Raw genomic sequence first — 25,454 nt, 5'->3', positions numbered from 1 at the left:
CTAATGCTTGTCTTCTCCATCGTTCCTCAGGTGAGGTGTTCTTTGCCACCCAACCAGAGCAGTTCACCTTCCAAGAAGCCCAACAGTACTGTGAGAGCCAAAATGCCACCCTGGCCTCTGTTGGGCAGCTCCATGCTGCCTGGAAGCAGGGGCTGGATAGATGTTACCCTGGCTGGTTAGCCGACGGCAGCCTGCGGTATCCTATCGTGAGCCCCCGGCCCGCCTGCGGGGGAGATGCGCCTGGTGTCAGGACCATCTACCAGCACTACAACCAGACGGGATTTCCTGACCCGCTGTCACGGCATCATGCCTTCTGCTTCAGAGGTACCATTCCACCCCTCGTAGGTCATAAATACTTTCCTGCTCAGGGAACAGGGTTTCATGAGGGAGCTTGGGCACATCGGGGTCCCAGTTTGGGCTAAGCCGGATTCACCAAAGAGTTGCTTCTTCTGGGAACTCAGAGACACATCCTCATAATTATGTATTTACTTTATTGTCTTGATAAGCCCTCAGAGGGAAAGTCTCACCCAATTCCCTCTGCCTCCACTTCTCTGCTCAGCCTGTCTCCCGTTATCAGAGTCTTTGTATACTTTTTCACCATGGGTCATTGTTTTGGTATCTGGCTCATCCCTCATGCAGCCACTTCACCTGAGAATGCGAATTCCTGGAAACTCCCTCCATATCTTTCTTTTCCAGCTCTGCCATCTGTGGAGGAGGAGGGGGTTACCTCACTCTTTGAAGAAGAGGTGATGGTAACCCAAGTGATCCCCGGGGTGGAGGGGATACCTTCCGGGGAGGAAACTACTGTGGAGATGGAGTTTTCCACCGAAATTGAGAACCGAACAGCCTGGGGAACAGAGGTCTTCCCAACTGACATATCGCTGCTCTCAGGTGGGTCAGGTGCTCCTCCATCTCTTGGGTCACGCTTGGCTGCTCTTGTTGGGCCAGGGCACTCCTAAAACAAACAGGCTGTGTCCTCGCATGAGGGAATCCTCTCCAAATGCATCCAAGGATTCAAAGAGAAAGCTCAGCGGTCTCGTATCGTGGAGTTAGCACTTCACACAACAGCCTCAGGTGCATTTCAGAGGAGTGTGCTGGGAAGCGTGGAGGCGCTTGGGACCTCTGTGGTGCAGTTAACAGTTATTTAAGATATTATACTCATTAACAAATTTGAGGGGATCAAAGGATTTTTGCAAGTGCCTTTATCCCAAAGGTGATTTTATTATTTTATTAGATATCGGTTTGGAGGTAAAGTCAATGATGAAATTGTTGATAGCTTCTTTAAAATAATTTAGTAAATGATTGTCCTATCTCCCTCTCTTTGTCCCCTCCTTTTTTTTTTCCAGTGAGTCCATCTGCTTTTCCTCCAGCTACCATAATACCAGAGGAAACAAGCACCAATGCTTCCATCACTGAAGTGTCAGTGTCAGGAGAGATCCCTGAATCCGGAGAGCATCAAGTCAGTGGTGAATCTTCAGCATCTGGATGGGTATCTGGAGCCCCAGATACAAGCGGAGAACCAACTTCTGGAGGTTTTGAGCTTAGTGGAGAACACTCAGGGATTGGAGAAAGTGGATTACCATCTGTAGACCTGCATACCAGTGGCTTTCTACCTGGAGAAAGTGGCCTGCCCTCAGGGGACCTGAGTGGCTTGCCTTCTGGCACTGTTGATATCAGTGGCTTACCTTCTGCAGAGGAAGATATAACTGTGTCTGCTTCCAGGATACCAGAAATTAGCGGGATGCCATCTGGAGTTGAAAGCAGTGGGCTGCATTCTGGATTTAGCGGAGAAATCTCCAGTACTGAACTAATCAGCGGCCTGCCATCTGGAGAGGAAAGTGGGCTCACCTCTGGTTTTCCTACCATCTCTCTTGTGGACTCTACCTTGGTAGAAGTTGTAACAACGGCACCGGGATGGCAAGAGGAGGGAAAAGGATCAATTGGAGTCAGCGGTGAAGGAGAGCTATCAGGGTTTCCATCTGCTGAGTGGGACACCAGTGGAGGAGCCAGAGGGTTGCCCTCAGGAGCTGAAACCAGCGGGGAGCCCTCTGGGGTGCCTGAGCTCAGCGGGGAGCCCTCAGGGGTGCCTGAGCTCAGTGGGGAACCTTTCGGGGTGCCTGAGCTCAGCGGGGAACCTTCTGGGGTGCCTGAGCTCAGCGGGGAGCCCTCTGGGGTGCCTGAGCTCAGCGGGTTCCCCTCGGGGCTGGATGTCAGCGGAGAACCTTCTGGAATACCTGAGGTGAGCGGTGTGGTGGACCTCAGCGGCCTTACTTCTGGTGGTGATGGAAGTGGTGAGGCCTCAGGCGTTACCTTTATAAATGCCAGCTTGGAGGAAGTGACAACCCCTTCAACCGCAGAAGCAGAAGCAAAAGAGATTTTGGAAATCAGTGGATTGCCGTCAGGAGGTGGAGAGACATCAGGCATGGCGTCTGGGAGTTTGGAGGTCAGTGGTCAGCCTTCAGGACATATGGACTTTGGCGGGAGTGTTTCTGGGGTGCTTGAGATGAGCGGACTTCCAAGCGGGGTCATCGACGGCAGTGGAGAAGTCTCTGGTGTGGATGTCACCAGCGGCCTACCTTCTGGAGAGGAAAGTGGACTCACCTCTGGCTTTCCTACGGTCTCTCTTGTGGATACTACTTTGGTAGAAGTTGTAACGCAGACATCAATTGCACAAGAAGTGGGAGAAGGGCCATCTGGGGTGATGGAGATCAGTGGATTTCCTTCTGGAGACAGAGGACTATCTGGAGAAGGGTCTGGAGCCGTGGAGTCTAGTGGGTTTCCTTCAGGGACAGGAGACTTCAGTGGAGAGCCATCTGGGGTCCCGTATTTCAGTGGAGACATTTCTGGAGCTACGGATATAAGTGGACAACCTTCAGCAGTGACTGATATCAGTGGGGAGGTCTCAGGACTTCCAGAAGTCACTTTAGTCACTTCTGATTTAGTAGAAGTTGTGACAAGACCAACAGTTTCACAGGAACTGGGTGGGGAAGCAGCTGTCACCTTTCCCTATGGTTTTGGGCCAAGCGGTGAGGCCTCTGCATCTGGTGAACTAAGTGGAGAAACATCTGCACTGCCAGAAAGAGGTATAGAAGCATCAACAGTTTATGAAACCAGCGGTGAAACATCTGCATATCCTGAGATTAGTGTAGAAACATCCACAATTCAAGAAATCAGTGGGGAAACATCTGCATATCCTGAGGTCAGTGTAGAAACATCCACAATTCAAGAAATCAGTGGGGAAACATCTGCATATCCTGAGGTCAGTGTAGAAACATCCACAATTCAAGAAATCAGTGGGGAAACATCCACATATCCTGAGGTCAGTGTAGAAACATCCACAATTCAAGAAATCAGTGGGGAAACATCCGCATATCCTGAGATTAGTGTAGAAACATCCACAATTCAAGAAATCAGTGGGGAAACATCTGCATATCCTGAGGTCAGTGTAGAAACATCCACAATTCAAGAAATCAGTGGGGAAACATCCGCATATCCTGAGATTAGTGTAGAAACATCCACAATTCAAGAAATCAGTGGGGAAACATCTGCATTTCCTGAAATTAGCCTAGAAACATCCACAATTCAGGAAGTAAGTGGAGAAACATCTGCATTTCCCGAAATAAGGATAGACACATCTACAAGGCAAGAAGCCCGGGGTGAAACATCTGCTTACCCTGAGATTATCATAGAGACATCCACAATTCAAGAAATCAGTGGGGAAAGTTCTGCCTTTCCTGAAATTAGCACAGAAACATCCACCATTCAAGAAATCAGTGGGGAAAGTTCTGCCTTTCCTGAAATTAGCACAGAAACATCCACCATTCAAGAAATCAGTGGGGAAAGTTCTGCCTTTCCTGAAATTAGAATAGAAACATCCACCATTCAAGAAATCAGTGGGGAAAGCTCTGCCTTTCCTGAAATTAGAATAGAAACATCCACAAGTCAAGAAGCCCGGGGTGAAACATCTGGCTTTCCTGAGATTACCATAGAAGCCTCCACAGTCCATGAAACCAGTGGAGAAACATCTGCTTTCCCTGAAATTACCATAGAAGCCTCCACAGTCCATGAAACCAGTGGAGAAACGTCTGCTTTCCCTGAAATTAGCATAGAGACATCCACAGTCCATGAAATTAGTGGGGAAAGCTCTGCCTTTCCTGAAATTAGAATAGAAACATCCACAAGTCAAGAAGCAAGGGGTGAAACATCTGGCTTTCCTGAGATTAGCATAGAAGCCTCCACAGTCCATGAAACCAGTGGGGAAGCATCTGCATTGCCTGAAATTACCATAGAAACTTCAACAGTTCGTGAAATCAGTGGCGAAACATCTGCATTTCCCGAAATCAGCATAGAAACTTCGACAGTCCACGAAATCAGTGGCGAAACATCTGCATTTCCTGAAATTAATGTAGAAACTTCAACAGCCCATGAAATTAGTGGTGAGACGTCTGCGTATCCTGAAATTAGAATAGAAACATCCACAAGTCAAGAAGCCCGAGGTGAAACATCTGGCTTTCCTGAGATTAGCATAGAAACGTCCACTGTTCATGAAACCAGTGGGGAAACATCTGCATTTCCCGAAATTAGCATAGAAACATCAACAAGACAAGAAGCCAGGGGTGAAACCTCTGCCTATCCTGAAATTAGCATTGAAACATCCACCATTCAAGAAGTAAGTGGGGAAACTTCTGCCTTTCCTGAAATTAGAATAGAAACACCCCCAAGTCAAGAAGCCCGGGGTGAAACATCTGCCTATCCTGAGATCATCATAGAAGCCTCCACTCTCCATGAAACCAGTGGGGAAACATCTGCATTATCTGCTGTTAACATGGAAACTGCTGCCACATCTCTGGCCAGTGGTGAGCCCTCTGGTGCTCCTGAGGGAAAGGAAATTCATGATGAAACATCGGGAGCTGCGACACACTCAGTCACAGGCGTTTCGGGGGAAACCTCTGTCCCAGACGTTGTAATTAGTACCAGCACTCCAGATGTTGAGCTAACACAGGGACCCAGGAGCCCTGAAGAGGCTCAGCTCGAAATAGAGCCCTCCACTCCTGCGGCATCAGGACAAGAGACAGAAACAGCTGCTGTCCTGGACAACCCCCCTCTGTCAGCCACCGCTACTGCTGCTCTGCCTCAAGCCTCACAAGAAGCCATCGAGGCATTAGGACCCACTACAGAAGGTACTGTGCCTTCTCCTAATCCTAACACTATGGAAGAGAAGGGGAGGGAGGGAGGGGGCATAGCTGTTACTTTTTTGCTTCTTTTACAGCAAAGAGCATTAACACATAAGGAGACTCAAGAAGAACATCATTATGGTGGGAAGACATAAAAATGGGCGGGTTCCACCATGCATTAACAGCTGAAACCTCACGGTCTCAGTCCCTCATGCAGCAATTACTGGTGTCCCCGAAGAAAGTTGTGTTTAACGCCCTGACCACAGGGACTGTTCTGCACAGGGAATGCTCCTGTGTCACACTGCAGCAACACAAGCACACGAGGCACCAAACCAAGTCATGTTCAATAGCTTCTGTCTTAACAGGCTGTGTTGGATAGGTACTAATTATCCAGCCCGTGTAACCACATCCCCAGAAGCCTTCTGCACCTCCCTCCTGCCATTACCGGGGAGAGCAGCTGGGGACCAGCTCAAGGGGAGCACCAGGAGAAGCACAGGTGGCCTTCCCCTGCTGCACCTTGTAGGAGGCATCGGGCACTCCTCAGAGCTGCTGCTCCTGGTGGATGCAGCTGCAGCCCAGCCCCGATGAGCAGCCTGGTGGAGCTGCCAGGAACACGGCAGGGGCATCATCTGCTTCTGCCCCCCGGGTCCACAGCTGACCACCGGCATGTAGGTGGGATCTCCCCTCCGTGCTGCTGGAGGGGGGGCTGGAAAAAGAGTATTCTGTGAATGATTGGCGAGAGCCACTGGGTGTGATATGGCTGGGGAAGGCACCAAGGCATTCACGCCCCATCTGAAATTGCTCTTAGCCATTGCTATCATCTAAAGAAAACAACATCTTTTTTTCTTCTCATGTGGAAACTAAAGCAAAGACGGCTCCACCCGCTGGAGACTTCCACCCTGGCTGAGGGACGTGGCTGAGAAGTTGGATAAGGCAGGCTGCGAGCCTCTGCCCTGTTTTGTTTCTCTTTCCGTGATGTGCTGACTTGCTGCCTGGACCGCCGGGTGTTTCCAAGCACTTGCTCCACGGCTGCAGGCTGGCCATCAGCTGCTGCGCAGTGCCGAGGGCCTGAGAGGCAAAACAAGCCAGCTGGGGACCAAAATCTCCACTCTCCGCTTTGTCACTGCTGGGTGTGACGTTTCCATCGGGCACGCTGCTCCTGTCTTTGTGCTGCCCTTTGGCATGGAGCGTGGCCACCCTCTGGTCTGCATCCTGTGCTGCTCTCTGCAGTGCAAACGGGCAAAACGTGCGAGGCGATGCTCACAGCAAGCCAGCGCTGCCTTCTGGCAGCCCCGCTGATAGATGTGCTTCCCTCCACCCTGCCCCTTTTTGGTGCTTTAGCAGGACCCACTGCTGCCAAGTATAAACAGATACAATATTTAAATCTGAGTAGCCTTGTATGGTGAAAATGCTTCGCTAGCTTTCTGACAACCATCCACCAAGCAGTGCTGACATGCCGTGGAGGCATTAGGATGCTACAAGGAGAAGAAGAGCAGGGGTGTTGTCATGCTTGCCAGCTGCTGCTTCTTGGCCAGGAAGGAGCCCAGTAACACAGGATGTCCCACGACATCCCTGGCCATGGCTTGGTTTCACTTTGCGGCTGCCAGTAGCAGGTTCTGGGGCATGGGCCCCACTGCAAAACCATTCATGCTTGTGCTGTGGTATAAAGGTCCTACATGTGCTTAGGTGCATCACGGTTCTGAACGGGCTGCACCTTCACATTGGCCACTCTGCAGAAGCATGGCACAAAAAGTATCTGCTAAGAGACGAACTCAGTTCCTTCTAGCAGAAGTAATATTCATCCTGCCCCCTTCCCGTCTTACCTCCCGGACTGGTTAATCCACAGCTTGCAGCACAGGCAGCTCTGGATTTGGCAAGGGTCTGTAAATGCAGGGCTCTGTGAAGCTCAGCCCAGTTTCTAACTTTGCTTCCATCCTCGAGGTAGTTTGAACGAGTTCCCTCTGCATCTCTCTGAGACACCAGGTAATTGTAGAGCTTTGTTCAGCCCTGGTCCCACGCATCTGAGGTCCCCCATCCCTGCAGAGCCCCTGCAGAGCAGATGCTGCAGGCATGGGCGAGGGCAAGGCAGTAGGGTAGTCCCAGGGCCTGGGGCTTGGGAACTGCGTACCCAAAAAACTTCTTAGCACACCTAACGAGCTCTGCTTTTGGGCCATGCTCACTGCCACGTCCTAGCCTGGAGGTAAAAAACAAGTCAGCAAAGGCGGAGGCGAGGGAAAGGAAAGGAACCAGCCAGTGAGGCTCAGCGAAAGAAAAAAAAATTGGCCCCAAAGAATGGTTTTATTTCACTGCTTATTCTTTTTATAAATTACCCACAAGGCGATTGCCAGATTCTGCGGAGCATTTGTTAGCCAACATTCTTGTGAAGTATTTAGAAAGAAAAACCATGTGTTCGGCAGCTCATGTGTGAAGAAGTTTGAAAAATGTTCCAAAACTGGAACATGTTGTGTATTCATGAGTCATGGGAATGATGCTCCGGCAGCTGGGGTTTCTAAGCAGGTGACAGATAGAGGTAAGCGACCACTGCGTGAAGCTTAACTGCGGATTCCTGATCAACCGGAGAAGAGCTTCAGGACACGTGCTTGGTTGGTGCTCCCCCAGAAGATATTCTAGGGTGAGAGAACATTTTGGTCAGTGAGCTTCGCAGCAGTATCCCTTCAGGGTGAAACGCAGTCCAGATTGGGGTCTGAACGAGGCTCATCCAGGCAGCAAGAAAGCGTACTGACCGTGAATGTGCAGCACCTCTGCACCGAGGGGAAACTCCTGCAGAAAAGCAAAGTGATGGCAGAAGGGAGGGGAGGAAGGAAAAACATTCACAGATCTTTTACTTCAACTACTCCTCCCACTGCACTGGGAATCGTGAACATGAAAAATCTACAAGGAAGAACCACAGGTTGGAACCCAAAATAGTATTTCCTGTGCCGTGGCTCCCTTTCTACCTGAAGCTTCCTGGTCTTTGACTTTACCTCTTGCAAAAAGACCAGTTCTAATACCTGTCCCTTATGCTGTGCTCAGAGCTCATAGGGTGTAATGGTTACCCGTTAAATGCAATGAATTTTGGCTACCATTGAAGCACGGGTGAAGCTAGTTCAGCTTACAAAAGGAGCATGGAGTGAGGAGCAGGGGGCACGCAGCTGCTGGGCTCCTGTCCTGTCATTTAAGTGTTCCAGTTAGATTCAGCAGCCTTTTTAGTGGGATGATTTCAGAAGAATGATATTTTTCTGCTCTGCTGTAGTCCCTACTTCTCTCTGAAGGATAGAGCCAGAAGCACACGAAGACCAGAAATTAACGCTTGGCATGCCAGTATTCTTTAGTTTTTAACCAAATTGAAGGTTTTGCCTGCACATGTCTTTAGTCAGCAGTTTGACTCCTCCATGAGGACAGGAACCCTACGAGCCTACAGCTTGAAGAACTGTCCATAGAGTTGGCTTCCCCATCCAGAGTTTTGCCAACTCAGTGGGTCTTTTTGCTTCTGGTAACATTTGAAGACAAATAATTATTAGCTGAGAAAAGCAAGCTGGCGCTTCAGTGAGAGGCTGTGGTTTGGAGCACTCTGACCAGCCAATGACTTAACAACTTCATTCAGGTCAGGGGGGAAAATAGAAATGTGCTGAAATGGCAGCAATTTATGTTAAGTTTTGCTTGTCTCTGGTGAAATGAACTCACGGAGCCTGCTGCCTAGGGCCCCAGCACAGCTGAAGGTTAGAAGTCATAGGGAGAAAGGTCTTGATGAGGTTTCCTCCTTCTTCATACCCTGGAAATCCAAGGGATAATGCTTTGTTGGTTTAAAGAAGACTATACCAGAAGAAAAATGTCTAAAAATCATTCACCTGGTTCATAATGCTTCACCCAGTGTGGAAAGGAGTGTACATTCTCAAGAAGGAAATGGAGCTTCCAGTCCTGGCTGAGAGATGAGCAAAATCAGAAACCATTAATGGCCACCCAGATGATTTGATGTCTCCTGGACACACTGTGCATTTTGCATCAAACTTTTATTTGCTTAATTCAGACCTTTCTCTGAAGACGCAGCCTACAGCCCTGGAATAGTCTTCTGTATCCATCAGTTAACTTCTACACACAACGTTTTGGAGGCAGAGATGCTCAAAGTTGCTGAGCTCTCCTTCCATGGGAGTGTTGGACAAATCAAACATCCCAGCAGATTGGCAGCTTCTCCTAGAAACAGGCTGTGCCAATATCTGCCCTTCCACTGCGTGGAGGATGTGGTTTAATCATTAAAGTTAATTCTTTTCAGAACGTAATTCCTCATCATAAGTCACTAGCTGGCTACATGATGTTCAGTGCTGGTACTTTACTTAAAATGTGAGGGAATTGTTTTCTCCAGCTCCTCCTATTCTTTTCTTGTAGGAGTCATTCTACAATTGCTCAAATGTTTTTCTTCTCTGAGTTATCAGTTCAAACTTCCCTGGAGTCTCTGAAAAGCAAATTTAATTTGTACCTGGATTTTTTTTTCCTTTGGCCTCTAGAAGATAATGTTGTGTCTGGTCTCTGAATCCCTGTTTGGATGAACACACAGGATTCTATAAAGAACAGGTGAGAGGCCCAACAGGGACAGCTGGACATCCTGAACATGCCTTGCCTTTCACTCCTATATTTTCCTCTCTGCAGAACAAAAGCAGGAGTTTAAATCCTAGAGTGTGTTTCTAAACTAGTCACTTAGAGCTTCAGTAAAACTGCACAGTTTATTTCAGGAGTTGGGTGATAGCATCCTGTCTGTTTGCAAGCTGCTTCTCCCCAGGAAATGTTTTAAGTGCAAAGTTGGCCTTATTTGATGGATATTCTTGCTATCATCGATCCAGGCTGCCATTGGGAGAAATGCAGAGACTGCACCATTTTAAGAAGTGTTAGCACTGTCTCTAGCATTGTCTTCCTAGCTTGGGATGAAGGATTTTGAAAGTAGTCCCTTCTCACTGTGTGTTCACTTTTGCATGCCATTTGCCTTCTGAGCAAAACCAGGACCGATCTATTTCTCTTTCATTTCTAAAGGATTTTTCTTTCCAGTTTCCATGATCTAGTACAGCACATTGTCTTCAAAGACACTGGGCAAATACTTCTGCTGTGTTTAGTTGCATCAAAAGAAAATAGTACTGACTAAATATAGTAAGTATCTGGCAATGCAAGAGAAATCTTAGGAAGAAAATGGTGAAGGAAATTCAAAGTTTTCATTGTAACACTGCAACTCCCCTTGCTTTTGCCAGCCAACAGTTTACATCTTCCAGATGCAAGAGCCTATTTACATTAGATTTCTTTGTTTTAATTTCTGGTTTCATTTAAAAAAAAAAAAATCCAAAAGTTAGACCTTAGGTCCAGTTAATATTGTAAAATAGAAACTCTTGTGACAATAGGTTTGAATAATCTTTTGCAACTTCTGGGTGATATTAACTGCAGTGCAAATCATCTTGCAAAGAGTTGTTGATTTTGCATTATCCTCGAGAAGTGAGTTAATAACATGTTCTAAATGGGCTTCCTATTCTTGGCACTGCGAAGCATTTTCTTCTCTGCCTCTGTTTCAGAGCTGAAGCTCTTGAAAGCCAGGGGCTGCCTCTGTTCTGCATCCCATGCCACATCAGTTGTCCTTTGTTAGCGCCGGGTAATAATAGCAGGAATCTCTTCTTGTTGCTTGATAAGCTCTTGAGCTGCACCTCAAAGCAAAGCTGACTTTAGAATGACTGCTCACCCAAGCAAATAAATAGCTCACGTACGCGTAAGACCCTTGGGTGGCGAGGTAGGGAGGGGGCAGCCGGTGCTGTGGAGCTTGGGGCTGGTCCCTGCTGAGCACAGCTTGCCCTCGTGCATGCCGCAGGCTTCTCAGCCAGCTGGTGATGGGCACAGCGACGTGCTGACCTCACCTAGTCCTAAACTCTGGGGAAGCGGATGCATTTCTGGCATAGAAAAGGTTAAGAAGAAAAAAGCCAGGCGCTGAGTGATAGATGGGATTCTTTTCACTGGAGTTCTCACCTCCCATAAATCCCATGGCTTTGATGCGATATCCTAGAACCACCCACAAACTGGCTTGCCAGGGTTTCCAGAGGCACCATGGCTGCCAATCTTACCATTTAAAGCTTACTTTTCTAAAAGACCAGATTTTCTGGGAGGACCAGAATCAGCAACACTTCCTCCGAGCTAACTGACATGTTTAAGTTTCCTGATATCAGCCTGGTGAGGTGATCCTGCATCCAGATGGAGGCACAGTCACTGTCCCAACAGCAAACAGGCTGAAGGGGGAGTTTGGTATTTGTGATCATCATGTGTTTAAAATGTCTTCTTTACAGCCATTTGCAGCATGCTTCTGAGGAAAAAAAAAAAAAAAAAAAGAAAAGAAAAGAAAAAGTCTCACTTTTATTTGTTGCCTGTTTTTCCTTTACTACCTGTGAGTACACACCTTTTCTCTTTGTGTGATATATACAGATATATATGTGTATGTATGGAGATATATATAACATATATATTGTACGCAGAGATTTGTTTTTACAGCCTATATAATATGTGCAGTCATATTATATACACTATCTGTAAAAGGAAATTCTGCCCCAGTGTTATTTCCCAGCTGGAGATATGTGGCAACGAATTTGCATGTGTGTGTCTGCTCCCTCTTCCTCTAGCCCAAGGGATGACAACAACTCGCAGTGGGTCTCACGCATCTCAGAAGAGATCTCGGATGCACCAAGTTTTAGTCCACGTTGCCAAAGACGACTGAAGACTCATTATTCCCCACTAAATATTCTGCTTTAGCTCTTGCTTTAGTGCTCTGTTCCCACTTCTGTGGTGTGCTTTCCCCTTGATGGAGCCTGATGGACAAAGGAGAGCCTTTCCTTACTTGTTCAGCTGGAGCCCCCTGGAATCAGTACAACTGTCTGCTGCCACTGCTGTTGGAAGCCTGGGGGGACCTCTAGAGCTGTAATCATCCCTCAGGATGCTTCATTTTCCTTCACGCTTTCTGTCTTCTAAGAACTCCAAGTGTCACTGATAAGCAAGAGCCAGCCAAGTGCAGCTTCTCTCTTCTACCAGGCCCATGACCTCCATTATGTTCTGGAAAGTCCCGACTTATTAGTGTCCTGGAGACAGGATCTTCAGTTTTCTTCATGCTGCAGTGAATATAGAAATCCAGAAATCTTTCACGATTATTTAGAAGGGCAATCAGAGGAAGAAATGCCTTCTCTCAGTGAAGAACTAACTGCAGAACTGGTGGAAGTGGTCCATCAGCCATCAGAGGAACGATTACATTGCTCACAGTGACGCAGCCTAGAATAAAGATGACAATCCTCATGCTCCAAAGCACGAATCGATTTACCATCCAAGGTCAGGAAGAATGTTTTGCATTTCTTAGGCATGTTACAAAGCATGCCATATTTTAGCTGACATAATCAGACGTTGGCCACTGAGCAACCAGACATTCACATCGGGTATAACGTGTCTGCTCTCATATGTCTGGGGACACTGAGCAACTGGGCCACTGTTCTGCAGGGAGACAGTATCAGAGTGAAAATGCCCTAACCAGAAGAACACAGACCTTGAGGAGTCACTGCTCTGCCCTGGTATTTCCACAGCCACCATTTTCATCATCTTCGAATGTTTCTTCACTAACCCCTCTGATCCACAAGAAGAGCATGGGAAGTTAGTCAGCACTTTTAAAGAGTTACTTTTCTTCTGAGTGTGAAAGAAAGAAGTGTTATCTCACATGAAGAGCTAATCAATCATCATTTAACCTAACCTGCATGGTATGCTCCCACTTTCTTCCTTAGTCTTGTTTCTTTAGTTGAACATCTCTGAGATCTTTCCATTCTGAATGATTTTCCTTCTGAATCCAAAGGTTGATAAGTAGGATTAAGGCTCGGTATGGAGAGATACTAGGAGAAGAACTTTAATTCCAGCACAAATTACATTTTCTCATATAGATACAAACTGCCCACACATGGCCTTCTTCAGAGCATCCATGTCTCCTTCATTCTTCCCTGAGATGATAGAGGATGGAAGTGCTACCAAACAATGGCACTTACCACCCAGGCTTGTGCAAATTACAGATTGAGGAACACTGGAGAGCTGGGGGCTGAATTCTTTCCATCCCAACTTCTCTTTTCACCTGTGGAAAAGCAGAAGGAATCTTAAGAGCTGCTCTAGATGAGGAAATAGGAATAGTTTCCACCACCATGAGGGAATCCACAGCTGGGAAAGAGCTACAGCTTCTTCCAGACCCATCACAAGCAAGAAAGTGCATAGTGTGGACAGGTCCAGAGAGAATGGCACTACACTCCGGTGTTCTTCACCGAGGAAGAGGCTGTCCTAAAATCCTCACAAGGAAAAGGCTGAGGGTCTTTGAACCACCTCTGAATGCCCTTCTTTTCTTCCCTGCACTTAGCTTCACTGAGATGAGATTACTTGCCCTGGGACTTCATCTGAATTAAGGTTAGGAAGAAACTAGTAGGGAACACTGGCTCCAGGAATGCCAGCTGGGAGATGATAGACATCTATTTCAGAATGTTTTTCTCACTTTTGAGAAGTCCACATTCTTCCTCATATACACATAACTGGTGGAGACGGCCACAAGCATGTTCCATCCGTTGGGCAGAGATGGTAGACAAGAAAGAGTTACCCTAGCTATCAAAGAGGCTGAGTGCTGTGTATCAGATGTATGTCTTGCTGAGGCTGTCTTGATATCTCCAGAGCGGTGTTCAACCATCAAGTGACACCAAAACAACATCCTCCTCATAGGGTGGGTCGGGCCTCTTGCCTTCGTTCCTCCAGCAGCAGCAGTGGCAGTATGCTTCCAAATAAGAACCTAACAACTCCCAGGTTCCCCCAGAACACCTGGTACTCCCTAAACAAGCAAGGAAACGAGTTCTCCTGTCGGTGGAGTTCCCTGCCCAGAGCCCTAATGGAAGCCCTTCATTTCTTGCAGACACTGATGAGTGCCACTCAAGCCCCTGTCTGAACGGAGCTACCTGCGCTGATGGCATCGACTCTTTCAAATGCTTATGCCTTCCCAGCTACGGAGGGGACCTGTGTGAGATCGGTACGGCCTACCTGGCTTCAGCTAATCTTACTAACAGCTACATCACCTCCTTCCCACCCTACCCCAAAGAGCTGATCCCAGGTGCTCCCGTCAGCCCTCATCTCTGTTAGCTAACCTCTAACAGCAGCTTGGAGTACAGCAGGGGAACGTTTTGAGCCTTTTGCTTACATATTCTGATTAGTTTGCTCATCACGGCAGTGTGTTCTCTAAGATCCCTGAGCAGGAACTTCTGGCGTCTTCTTCAGCTTTCTCTTGCTCAGTTTCTCTGGTGGAGCTCCGTACAGACTGTAGTGGTGCTGGTCACAGAAGTCACTGTCTCGTTGGCTCAAGGGTCCTCCTGTTCATCTGTAACAGCAGGGAAACATCTGAGTACATCTTCACCCCAGGCAAGCTGTCTCTGCTAGACTGGAATTTCATGGAAGGATGCTTCAAGCGAGCCATGTGAAATGATTGCGTTTCACTCTGTGAGGATGCAGCTGAGAGAAGCCTCCTTCACTCCAGGACCCTCCGCCGATCTGACACAGCATGACATTTTTGTCATCTCTGCATCGCGGCTTCCCATGGCAAAACCAGCAGGGAATATGTGTCTTTGAGAAAACATGAAGCAACGTACTTTCACATCAAAATGAGGCACACTTTGACCTGCACTAATACTTCTTTTTGTTTCTACAAGAAAAGAAAAAATACATTTTTTTTTCTTAAAGCTGATGAAAGCCCAAACTTTTGTCAGCTTAACTGAGGGGAAGTTCCCCTGCCTTGCTCAAACAAGAGGAATAAGTTTGCAATTTCTTACTCACCTTGACACAAGTAATAATAACACACGTTGGATTTTTTCCTCACCTGTCTGCATCTCTCTTTCTGCTTTCATTATGAACATATGGAGTAGACCATAAGAAGAAGGCTCAGGATTTTGGGACCGTCTGGGCAATAATGATGCTGTCTTTATGTCTCCTTGCTAATGAAACCTAATCAGCTCCTGATTTACTCCTCCCTGCTGCCTTTTGTTCTGCCAGAAGATGCCTACCCTGCAGCCGCTTATAAACTTGTTTGGTCCAAGCCAGCCTTAATTTCCTCTTTTCTGTGATTTATGGGCTCGCGATGCCTGGGGCCCATAGCCTGGGACATGCAAGAGGAAATCAATGCCCCAAATTCAGTGGTGAATGCAAATCTTGATTATTCCCATGTGGCAAGTCTTCCTTTCTCTGACATCTATTGGTCTCCAAGAGCACCGGGACACTGCAGGTGATCTCTGCCATCTGTGCACTTAGTCAGTCCTTCCTATCACCACGACAGTGTCCCTACCAGGGAAAAAGCTTTTTGTTGTTCTTCTCCAAGACGATTGCTGTCATATTTTCCCATAAGTAACAGCTGTGTAGGAAAGAGCGGCCTTTCTCCGAGGCAATGTCCTGCTGAGGTTCTGTGCCATGTGCTGTCCCGTCCCCAGGCTGTGATGACAAGAGGTGACATTCAAGCAGCTGGAAAAAAGTATATTTAAATCTCAAAAGACAGAGCAATGCCTGCTCACCTCGTGCGAGTGGTCTGCCTGCAGAGACCAAGGATCCTTAGAGCTTCAGCTACTTCCAGATAAACCATCTGATCTGCTAAGGAGGACAGAAAACATTTTGAACCCTTCCAACACCTATGAAGCACCTGCAGTCCCCAGTTGGAAGGAGACAGAAAGGTGGATTAGCAGGAGTTTATGTGATTGAAGGTGACCGTGCTTTGACCTACTGAGTTTAACAACAGAAGAAAGAAACTGAGCACAGAAAACCTTACTGGGAAGGGAATGAGGCACGAGGACTGATGAAATCTCACCACTCTGAGAGCAGGAGGTAGCTGAGAAAGGGTGGGAGGTGATGCATCTGCAAGGCTGACATTAAACCCATCCTGGCGTGTCCTCGATTTCTGCTCTCACCTCTACCAGACTTCTCTCCGACCAGTGTAGTACGGCTCTCTCTGCTCCCTCTTCATGGACAGCAGAGGGAAAGCTCATCCCTGTGAATGTAGGTACTGAAAAAAAATGATGTGGCAGAGCTCATTCAAGGCCCTAGAGGTACACCATCTCCAGCCAGTGGCTGCTCCTGCCCAAAACCCAAGTCTCATGTGCCACCATAGCACCATTTCTGTGTCTGCCTTCGTTTCCTTCAGGCACGTGGAGAAGAAGTGTGCTGTTGTGTTGGATGGAAGCTTGTGAAAGCTACTTTTGTGGTGGCTTCTCCGTTTACCTCTGTTCTCCCCATCTGTGGTTTTATTTTTATAATTAGTAGGTTCAACTCTTCAAAGTTTCTCAGGTGGTAAAAGACACTCAAAAAGTTGAGACATTTTTGTCCTTTTCTCGCAGTTTCCAAGACTTTTTCTTGAGATTTCCTTTTCTGTCTCTGCCACGGTAAGTTCCTGCCCCCTCTCTTTTCTCCATCTGGGTAGGTTTCCTTTTCCTCAGAACCCAGAACCACAGCAAACAATGTGACCACCTGAACCCAGGCTTTCCTCCCCCCCTTTCCTTTTCAACATGCGAATGTCGATTCTGGGCTCTGGGATTCGGGTTTTGGAGATGCTTTCCAAAGCAAGAAAACTCTGCAGGCCAACACAAGTGAGAAAAGAGGGTTGTGGCTTGGGCCAGCTCCTCAAGAAGCCCAGACACCAACGAGGATGGAATTGCTCAGCAATAACTCTGTGTTACTCAAGTTTTCCAGTAGCACTGGTCACCCTATGGCAAATACAGGGCCTTCAACACAGGCTCCCTTCTCTTCTGCATTTTTCTTCGATGTCTTCTGTCATTTTCCCTAGGATGTCAGAGAGACACCCCTGTCAGGGTTTGCTTTTTAGTGGCAGTGACCGTGTGTTGTCCTGTGCCATCAGCGCATGAGCTGCCAACAGGTGAGTTGGAAGGCCTCCCGGCTCACGCTCCAACTCCTTGTCATCACGCCCTTGTGTGTTTCAGACCTGGAGAACTGCGAGGATGGCTGGACCAAGTTCCAGGGGCACTGCTACAGGCACTTTGAAGAGAGGGAGACATGGATGGACGCGGAGACCAGGTGCCGAGAACATCAAGCCCACCTGAGCAGCATCATCACCCCAGAGGAGCAAGAATTTGTGAACAGTGAGTGTTGGGGGGCACGTGGAGGACCTGCAGCGAGCCGTGGGGAGCCACCACCCACTCTTCTCTCCCCGTCTGGTTTTCGCAGGCCACGCGCAGGACTACCAGTGGATCGGGCTCAGCGACAGAGCCGTGGAGAACGATTTCCGCTGGTCCGACGGGCACTCACTGGTGAGTCCCTGGGGAAGGCCAGGGGGCACAGGAGCAGGGTTCCCCTGGCATTTCCAAGCCTCTCGTGAAACAGAGCCACAGGCTGGGCCCCATGGTGGTAGAAATAGTCGCTGTAGAAGCGGTGTGGGCAGCCCGTGGTTTCTCCTGATAAAAGGCAGGGGACACAAAGGAGGGGAGGAGAGGCAGCGGGAGAAAAGGGAGGGCTTGGCTCCAGGTAAAAGGCTTTCCTCTCTCCCCAGCAATTTGAGAACTGGCGGCCCAACCAACCCGATAACTTCTTCGCCGCGGGTGAGGACTGCGTTGTGATGATCTGGCACGAGCAAGGCGAATGGAACGACGTCCCCTGCAACTACCACCTGCCTTTCACGTGCAAGAAAGGAACAGGTGAGCCCTTGCACCAGCAAGGAGGGGGGCTCAGACAGTGTCTGTGGGGCCAGGGCACGAGGGCAGCACTGGGAGCACCCAGTGCACGTGAATGGGAACCCATGGGTCAGGTCCAATGGGGTTTTCCTCGCAGGAAGCTTCATTTCTGCGCAAGAAAGTCAACGCAGAGAGCAAAGAGGAACTTAACATGGATTTGTCACTGCAAGGGGTGTTCAAAAAGGTGGAAGGAATTGGCATTAGGATTTGACCTTGATCAAGCCTCTAGGAGAAAGATTCCTGAGGTCTTGAAAAAGAATAACACAAGCCAGGAGGAGCGGGGGCCTCATGTCCCCAGGCAGGGCTGTACCCTGACGGCAGCATTGCTCCTGCATGCCAGCCCCATGCCCTGCCATGGAAGCTCTCACTGTAAACTTGCCTCTCCGGTGAAGTTTTTATGAACTTTTTTTGCAAGAGTCCGCTTTTTTGTATCACCCCCATCTGTTTCTCCCCAAAATAAATGATCGCCCCATTGTCAGCTGCTTCTCTGGCACTGGGGCTCAGGTGATGAGCCAGAAACCTTTCGGATCCCTCCATCTCTCCCTGTCTTTGCCCGTCTCCCATAGTTGCCTGCGGGGATCCCCCCGTGGTGGAGAACGCCAGGACCTTCGGCCGGAGGAAGGACCGCTACGAAATCAACTCCCTGGTGCGGTACCAGTGCGACCAGGGCTACATCCAGCGCCATGTGCCCACCATCCGCTGCCAGCCCAATGGGCAGTGGGAGGAGCCGCGGATATCCTGCATAAACCGTACGTCTTGGCTGCCCCAATCCCCACAGCCCCATCCCGTGGGATGTCAGAGAGGGATGCCTTTGACCAAATCTTTCCCCCCCTCGGCCACCCTTTGGGGATGGGGAGGGTTGGGGCTGATGCAGGGGTGGCACCGCCGTGGGGTCAGGGTAGCTCCGAGCCAGAGGGATGCCCTGGTCCCTTGTCTTGCTGGAAGTTTTCCCGAGATAGGGCTGTAGGAAGGGGAAAAAGGAGCTTAATAAGAGCCAAGGCTACTTAGGGAAGAAAAAGGAACACTCCTGCAGTGGTGAGCTCTGGCATCAGCAGAGGACAGGAGCAGGGCGCTGTGCCCGGGGTCCCCCCGTCCCAGCACACTGCCGAGCGGACAGGAGCCCAGCGGCAGAGCTGCCCCGAGGGACGGGGCTGGGCTCCTCGCCCCTCTCCTCTCGGCCCTCCAGCCCTCTCCACGAGGCGTCCCAGCCCATCCCCAGGCTGCCTACACCCCGCTCCCATCCCTGCTTGCAGCTTCCCAACAATGTCATCGCCCTCAGCCAAATCACATCCGTCAAGTGTCAGCCCAGCTGCTGCTCCGGCTGCAGTCCCGGGGCGGAGGGAACAAAGCTCCAGGCAGGGAGGAGAAGAGGAGCAGGGGCAGGAGGCAGCGGGGCAGCCAGGGCTCGATGCAGCCTTGGCTCTGCCAAGCACCAGGGCAGGGGGCTCAGGCTGCTCCCCTCTTTCTGCTGCCCCCATCTGAACCCTCCTGCAGCTATTGGGGGGCGAGAGAAGGGACGGCGGTGTGCTGGCTGCCGCTGGGACACCCTGCTCTGCTCCCCGTGCTCACCCTTGTTTTCCCAGGGATTTTATTTTGCACGGGACAAGCAGTGTCTGTGCTGCCAACAAGGTGTCTTTTCTCCCCCCGCAGCCTCCAGCTACCAGCGCAGGCTATACAAGAGGAGCCCCCGGAGTCGGTCGAGACCCAGCGGCAGCGCCGTGCACAGACCCACCCATTAGAGCGGGGCGAGAGACACCGAGGGGCAAACAGAGAGAGAAAGAGATTTTTACAGAACAGTTATATTAACAGAGTCGATTTCTTCTTCTTCTTGTTGCTTTTTGTCATATAAGGAAAAAAAAATTATATTAAAGACAAACCCACCTTTGTGTATATATATAAAAGAAAAAAAAAATTAATGTTTTTCCAAGCACCAAAGCAAAGCGAATTAGAAGTCAGCCTTTTTACTAACCGTCCGGTTCCAATTATCTTCGTGCCTTCGGGGACAGGGAGGGGGGTGGGTTTGCAGAGGGCAGGGGGTTAAGTTAAATAATAAAGATGATTATTTTTTTCCTGATTTTATCCACGAACAATGTAATTATTTCTGTTATTTAATCTCCAGGGTGGACAGCACCTTTTGGGGTTAATTTTATTTTTAATTTTTTTTTTCCAGAATCCTCCTACTGCTGCGGCGCGTCGGGGCGGGTGGGGAGATGGGCAGTGAATGTACCAGGGGGGCCGGGGGCTGCGGTAGGGGGGAGCCAGGGGGGGGATGCTGAGACCCGGGGGTCCCGGCCCCGCTCTGCTTCCCCGCCGCCACCCCACGGCGCAGCGCCCACCCCGGGACGACGTGCTCTTTCCAGGGGACCGTGCGGGGCACCAGCGTTCCCTGCACCTATTTATATTTTTGAACATATCCTATTTTGAAAGAATGATAAATAATAAAGAGAGCCAAATCCGATAGGGTTGTGTGGTGGTTTTTTTTTTTTGGGGGGGGGGTGGAAAGGGGGTGGTGGGAGGTGTCTGGTGGGGCACTGGTGGAGGGTTTTCCATGGCAAGAGAACGGGGAAAGAAGGGAGCCCAAAGGGGCTGCACAGAGCATCATGCATCAGCCCCAGCCAGATCCCAGGGGTGCAGTTGTGGGGACAAGGGAGAAATGCAGGGGGACCCGAAAAGGAGAAACTACTCCCCAGATTTGTCTTGGAAGGGGCTGGGGCAGGAGGAGCTGCCCAGGAGGGGTCAACCCCATCCACCCCCCACAGCTAAAACCCAACACCGAGAAATCCCATTACCAGCAGATGCTCACCCCCTGCCTTCCAGGCCCGGCCCCTGGGGGTTAATTAGCACTCGTTATGAGGGGAAGCCCCCCAGGAGGTGATGTTGAGGTGATGGAGGCATGCATGGCCCCGAGAGCACCCTGGCGGTCCTGCCGGGGACCCCCACATCCTCCCTCCACGGCACCAGGCTGGGACAGAGGTGGGGACACAGCCACATCACTCCGGGGCTTTCTCCCTCATTTATTAGAAGAGCTCCAGGAAAATACATCTTTTCGTAACAAAACGCTCGAAGAAGAAGGCACCAGAGTTCACACGGAGGCCGGGCGCGGGGCGCACGGAGGTAAGGCACTGGGGCTCCCGTGGGGACGGGCACAGCAGCATCCCCCAGCAGGATGGGACGGGTATAGGGCCACAGCAGGGGATGGGTTGCAGCAGAGGCACCTGCTTTGTGCCTCTGGTCCCCTGCAGCCGGGGTGGCAGGGGACAAGGGGGCAGAAACGTGGCCGGGGACAAGGGGGCAGAAACAGCCTGGGAACGGCAGGGTGGCCGGCGTGGGCGAGGGGCTGCCCCGGCCCCGAGCAGCAGCCCCATGCTGTACGTGGAGCGAGATGCCCCAGCCAGGAGCCCTGCTGCGTTGAGAAAGTGTAAAATGTAAAGGAAGAAAAAAAAAATTAAAAAATCAAACAAAATAAGCCTCCTCCCACCCCGCCTCCCCCCACAATCACCCCCAAAACAGCCTTGGGAAACACCCGGTGCAAGGCATCTTCGGGCTGGAAGCATCCTCTGGCCAAGAAGGAGCTCCCCCAGCTCCTTATCTCTCCTTGTAGCAGAAAACCCCAAACCTGCCCTTGCTGGGGAAGCCGAAGCTGCGGACGCCGGGCTCGGCGGGGCCGCAGTTGGCTCGGGGCTTGGCGATGGGGTAGCGGACGCTGCCATCCGCCAGCCAGCCGGCGTCGCAGCGGTCCAGCCCCAGGAACTTCCAGGCGGAGTAGAGGTGTCCCACCCTGGCGATCTCAGCTCCCGCGTCCTGGCACGCCTGCTTGGCTTCCTCCAGCGTCAGCCCAGCTGGGCGCCCCAGGTAGAAAATCTCTCCTAGGAGGGACGGAGGGAATCAGGGGGGGAGCCCCCGGTGCCGAGCATCACCCGGAGCATCCCTGCCGGGCTGCGAGCCCTATACCCCAAGGGGCAGGGAGGACACGGGACGCCACCAGCGGGGCACCAGATGCCATCTGCGGGGCACAGCCCCGTCCCCAGCGCCCCCCCGGGGCTCAGCACCCACCTCTGAGCGCGGAGGAGAAGCAGAAGACGTCGAAGCGATGCAGGTGCCGGTGGCGCGGGCCGTAGCTGCGGATGCCCGGGGCGAGGTGCAGCCCGCCGCAGGGCTTGCGGGGCAGGCGGATGGGGTACTGCACGGTGCCGTCGGCCAGCCAGCCCGCGTTGCACCAGTCCAGCCCCTCGCTCCACGCCTGGAAGAGCTGGCTGAAGGTGGCGATGACGGCGCCCTGCTCCTGGCACGCTCGCTCGGCTTCGTGGAAGTTGAGGCGGTACTGCCCGCGGGGAGGCTGGTAGGGGAACACGATGCCTGGGGGCGGATGGGGTGCTCAGCCGGCTCGCAGGGCAGCCCACGAACCCGACGCCATCCCTGGCCACAACAGGAGCCCGCACGGGTCCCCGACCCACCCCAAACCCACGCTGCGGGGCAGGGAGCACCCCAGGGTGCAGCAGCCCAGGCAGCACGGCCCCAGGCTCAGGCGGGGCCGGACGGGGTGCGCTGGGCACGCAGCCACCAGCAGCGAGATGCCAGCGACATCTGGTGGCACAGGGACAGCTGGCGGCTCCGTCCTGGGGACACGCACACCTCCCTCGTGGGGATGGCACCTGAACGCCTGGGGATGCTCAGACTATAACAGGGATGCAGAGACCACCACTGCAGGGACATACAGACCCAGGGACACACAGACAGGGGTCCCAGGGGGACACAGCATCACCACGGGGACGCACAGACCGCAGGAACGCCACCAACATGGGGCTGGCTGTACCACTGTCACAGGGACAGCTGGACAACGGGAACCCCCAAACCCCCATCCCAGAGAGCTCTGAGCCCCGAGGATCACCCCGCACACCCCAGCCCCTTCCTGCCCACGGGGGCCGGCTGGGCTCTCCCCCCAAACACCTCGCTGCCCCGCAGGGGTCCCCGCTCGCCGGTCCCCGCCCCGTCCCCACCTTGCAGCCGGAGGTCCACCACGTCGCTCTCGTCCTCCAGCCCGTCGATGACCTCGCAGCGGTACTTGCCGTCGTCCTGCAGGCGCACGTCGCTGACGACCAGCGAGGCCTCGTGCCGGCCAGCCTGGTGGAGGTGGGCACGGCCTCGGAAGTCCCCGAAGGCCATGTAGGTCTTGCCGATGGCCACCAGTACGTCCTGCTCCTTGGTGTAGTCGTCCCGCAGCTTGGACCACTTGATGCGGATCTTGCGCTTGCCCTCCTGGTCAGGCTCGAACCGGTAGTGGCAGGGCAGGGTGACGTTGGCGCCGCTGGAGCTGTAAACGGGGTCTCTGGGGGTCTCCACCACCAGCTTTGCCCCGTTGAAGTAAGCCACTGGAGACAGGGAGGGAAGATGTCACGGGCTGGGCCTCACCTCTCCCCCCAGCCACCTCTGAGCATCCCTGAACACCCCCAGTGCTCCTCCAGCCCTGCGTACCCCTGAAAATGTGGGTCCCGACCCCATCCTAGAGGCAGTGGGGGCAATTCAGCCCCTTGCACCAACCCCCCCAGTGCCTGCTGTACCTTTCTCATGCCCGTTGCCCTTGTCGTTCATGACGTGGTTGTAGTAGAAGCCGTTGTAGAAGGGGTGGTAGGAGCCGCTGGCCAGCTGCAGCAGGGTGGCCTCGAGGAGCAGCGGGAGCAGCAGCATGGCTGGGAGCGGGGCTGGACCCTGAGCCCGGGCTGCAGAGAGGGAAAGGGCTGGGGCGACACCTGGAGAGGCACCGGTGCTACCCCAGCAGCCCCTTAACAGCCCCCACGATGGCCACCCGCCATGCTGCAGGGTGACCCCAAAAAGGAACAGTGCTCCCTGGCACGACGGGGTGCTCACTGCCACCAGCACCACGGCTCGGCCAGCCCGCAGAGCTGGGGGCACAGCAGGGAATAGGACAGCACCCGCCAGGGAAAGCAGGACCCCAGGGCGTCCTCCGGACTGGGAGCACTGGGAACGCCTCCCCTGGGGCACACGGGGAGCACGGTGGCCGAGCCCGGCTGCGGGCGGCAGGCTCAGCTTACAGAGGCAGCAGAGCGTGCAGCCGAGCAGGGGAGGAGAGCTCGGGGCCGCCCGGCTTTGTGCGGGGCCGGGGCAGCGGGGGCAGCCCCCGGCCTGGCCGCAGACCCCGAGCTCCCATCCAGGGCCGGGTGCCACTTCCCGCCCCAGACGCAGCAGGGGCTGTCCCCATACAACGAGCTCGCCGCAAACCGCGGCCCCTGGGAGAAGCCCGGCTGCCCCACGGCACCGGGGACCCACCTATGGGGTCGCTGCCCCCAGCTCGGCCCCCACGGGCACCCAAGGGTGCCCAGCGCGGTGTCCCCCAGGACAGGCACATCGCTACCTGCCGGCCTGCAGCCTTCCCCAGAGCCGGCAGAGGGGGCACGGCACCCGGCCAGCCTCCGCAGCCCCCCTCCAAAGCAGGCAGGGATGTGACACCCGTGCCCCCCGCTCGGACAAGGTTTACGAGCACCACGAGGGTGCCCCAGGGTGCGGGCACGGGGGGCTGGCTGGCACAGCGGGGACCGGGCTGGGGACAGCGGTGACATCCAGCCACGCCGCCGGGGCCGGGACGTGCAGCCCCCTGCTCCCACCGCGGGGTGCCCGACCCGGGGCTCTCCTCCTCGCCCGGTGCCACCACCCTGTGGGTGCAGCCCATGCACAGCCAACCCCAAAAACCCCATCCCCGAGAGCTTCATGACCCCAGGACGGAGGACGCGGGGTGGGCACTGGTGCCGGCCGCGAGGCGGGTGCGAGCGGGGCGTCACGGCGCTGCTCGAGGCACCGCGGCCATGCTCACGCCGCCGTGTGCCGCCGAGCGCTGGCGGGGCGGTGGCACGGGCTCGAGGCACCGGCAGCCTCGCGCCTCGGGACGGGGACGCCGGACCTCACCCCGCTGCATCCCAAGTCTCTTCACCACCCGCAAGTGGACGGCGGCGTGGGGACGTGACGGAGAGCCGGCGTCCTCGACCGTGGCGATGCCCGGCAGCCTGCACGGCGATGCCCGGCAGCCTCCGCGGTGATGCCCGGCAGTCCCAAAGCGATGCCAGCCCTCCCGGCCCTCCGCACCCCGCCGGGTGCCGCACCCCGGGGTGCCAGCCCGCCCCGCGCCCGTCCCCGGGACCGAGCCCTACTCACGCCGGGCAGCAGCGGCAGGCAGCGGGCAGGCTGCAGGCGGTGCGGTGTGTTTGGGGCTCTTGCAAAGGCTGAGAGGAAGCAGCTCCAGGGCCTGCCTCTTAAAGGGAAACACACGCCTTTCCCAACCCCCTGCTCGCGGCCCGGAGCAGGGGTGGGTGCCCCGAGACCCCCGCCCGCCCTCCAGCCCCAGCCGGAGCCACGCGCCCTGCCCGGGCCATGCCCTCGCCAAGCACCCGCCTGGTCACGGGACGGCATCGCCCCGGCTTGTGGGGGGAGCCGAGGGGAACGGGGTGCCCCGTTGGGGATGCCGGGATGAGGGGGTGAGCCCCAGTGTGTCCTGCTCAAAGATGTGTGCGTGGAGAGAGGATGCATCCCACTGCCC

The 25,454-nt window shown here is 53.0% G+C and overlaps 2 protein-coding genes and 1 long non-coding RNA gene across 4 annotated transcripts in view; 1 reads left to right on the top strand and 2 right to left on the bottom strand.

Moving 5' to 3' along the window:
* ACAN (aggrecan) overlaps nt 1–20,108 on the top strand; it is a 48,224-nt gene extending 28,116 nt beyond the window's left edge. Inside the window, exons 10-18 of one of the 2 annotated variants that reach the window (XM_040570245.1) lie at nt 31–324; nt 697–891; nt 1,347–5,180; nt 14,107–14,220; nt 17,162–17,320; nt 17,406–17,488; nt 17,728–17,872; nt 18,475–18,657; nt 19,559–20,108. In XM_040570245.1, the coding sequence (XP_040426179.1) occupies nt 31–324; nt 697–891; nt 1,347–5,180; nt 14,107–14,220; nt 17,162–17,320; nt 17,406–17,488; nt 17,728–17,872; nt 18,475–18,657; nt 19,559–19,647 (5,096 nt within the window). In that variant the 3' untranslated portion in view covers nt 19,648–20,108. The remainder of the gene's footprint in view (nt 1–30; nt 325–696; nt 892–1,346; nt 5,181–14,106; nt 14,221–17,161; nt 17,321–17,405; nt 17,489–17,727; nt 17,873–18,474; nt 18,658–19,558) is intronic. The other variant, XM_040570244.1, reaches the window with a different exon arrangement.
* LOC121076157 lies at nt 318–1,767 on the bottom strand. The gene is made up of 3 exons (XR_005823365.1): nt 1,686–1,767; nt 787–955; nt 318–705 (listed from the first exon to the last, which is right to left on the bottom strand). It is a non-coding gene; the product is annotated as an uncharacterized LOC121076157 (long non-coding RNA).
* Nucleotides 20,109–20,902: 794 nt separating the features above from the next.
* On the bottom strand, nt 20,903–25,205 carry HAPLN3 (hyaluronan and proteoglycan link protein 3). The gene is made up of 5 exons (XM_040570352.1): nt 25,073–25,205; nt 23,467–23,625; nt 22,906–23,277; nt 21,962–22,264; nt 20,903–21,774 (listed from the first exon to the last, which is right to left on the bottom strand). The coding sequence occupies exons 2-5, from the start codon at nt 23,591–23,593 to the stop codon at nt 21,494–21,496; spliced, it is 1,083 nt and encodes a 360-aa protein (XP_040426286.1). The 5' UTR covers nt 23,594–23,625; nt 25,073–25,205; the 3' UTR covers nt 20,903–21,493.
* Between the last annotated feature and the right edge of the window lie 249 nt (nt 25,206–25,454).

The sequence above is a fragment of the Cygnus olor genome, chromosome 11, assembly GCF_009769625.2.
Source record: "Cygnus olor isolate bCygOlo1 chromosome 11, bCygOlo1.pri.v2, whole genome shotgun sequence".
In the NCBI taxonomy this organism is placed as follows: domain Eukaryota; kingdom Metazoa; phylum Chordata; class Aves; order Anseriformes; family Anatidae; genus Cygnus; species Cygnus olor.
The sequence above is the reverse complement of the archived record's forward strand: the minus strand, read 5'-3'. Positions and strand labels throughout refer to the sequence as shown.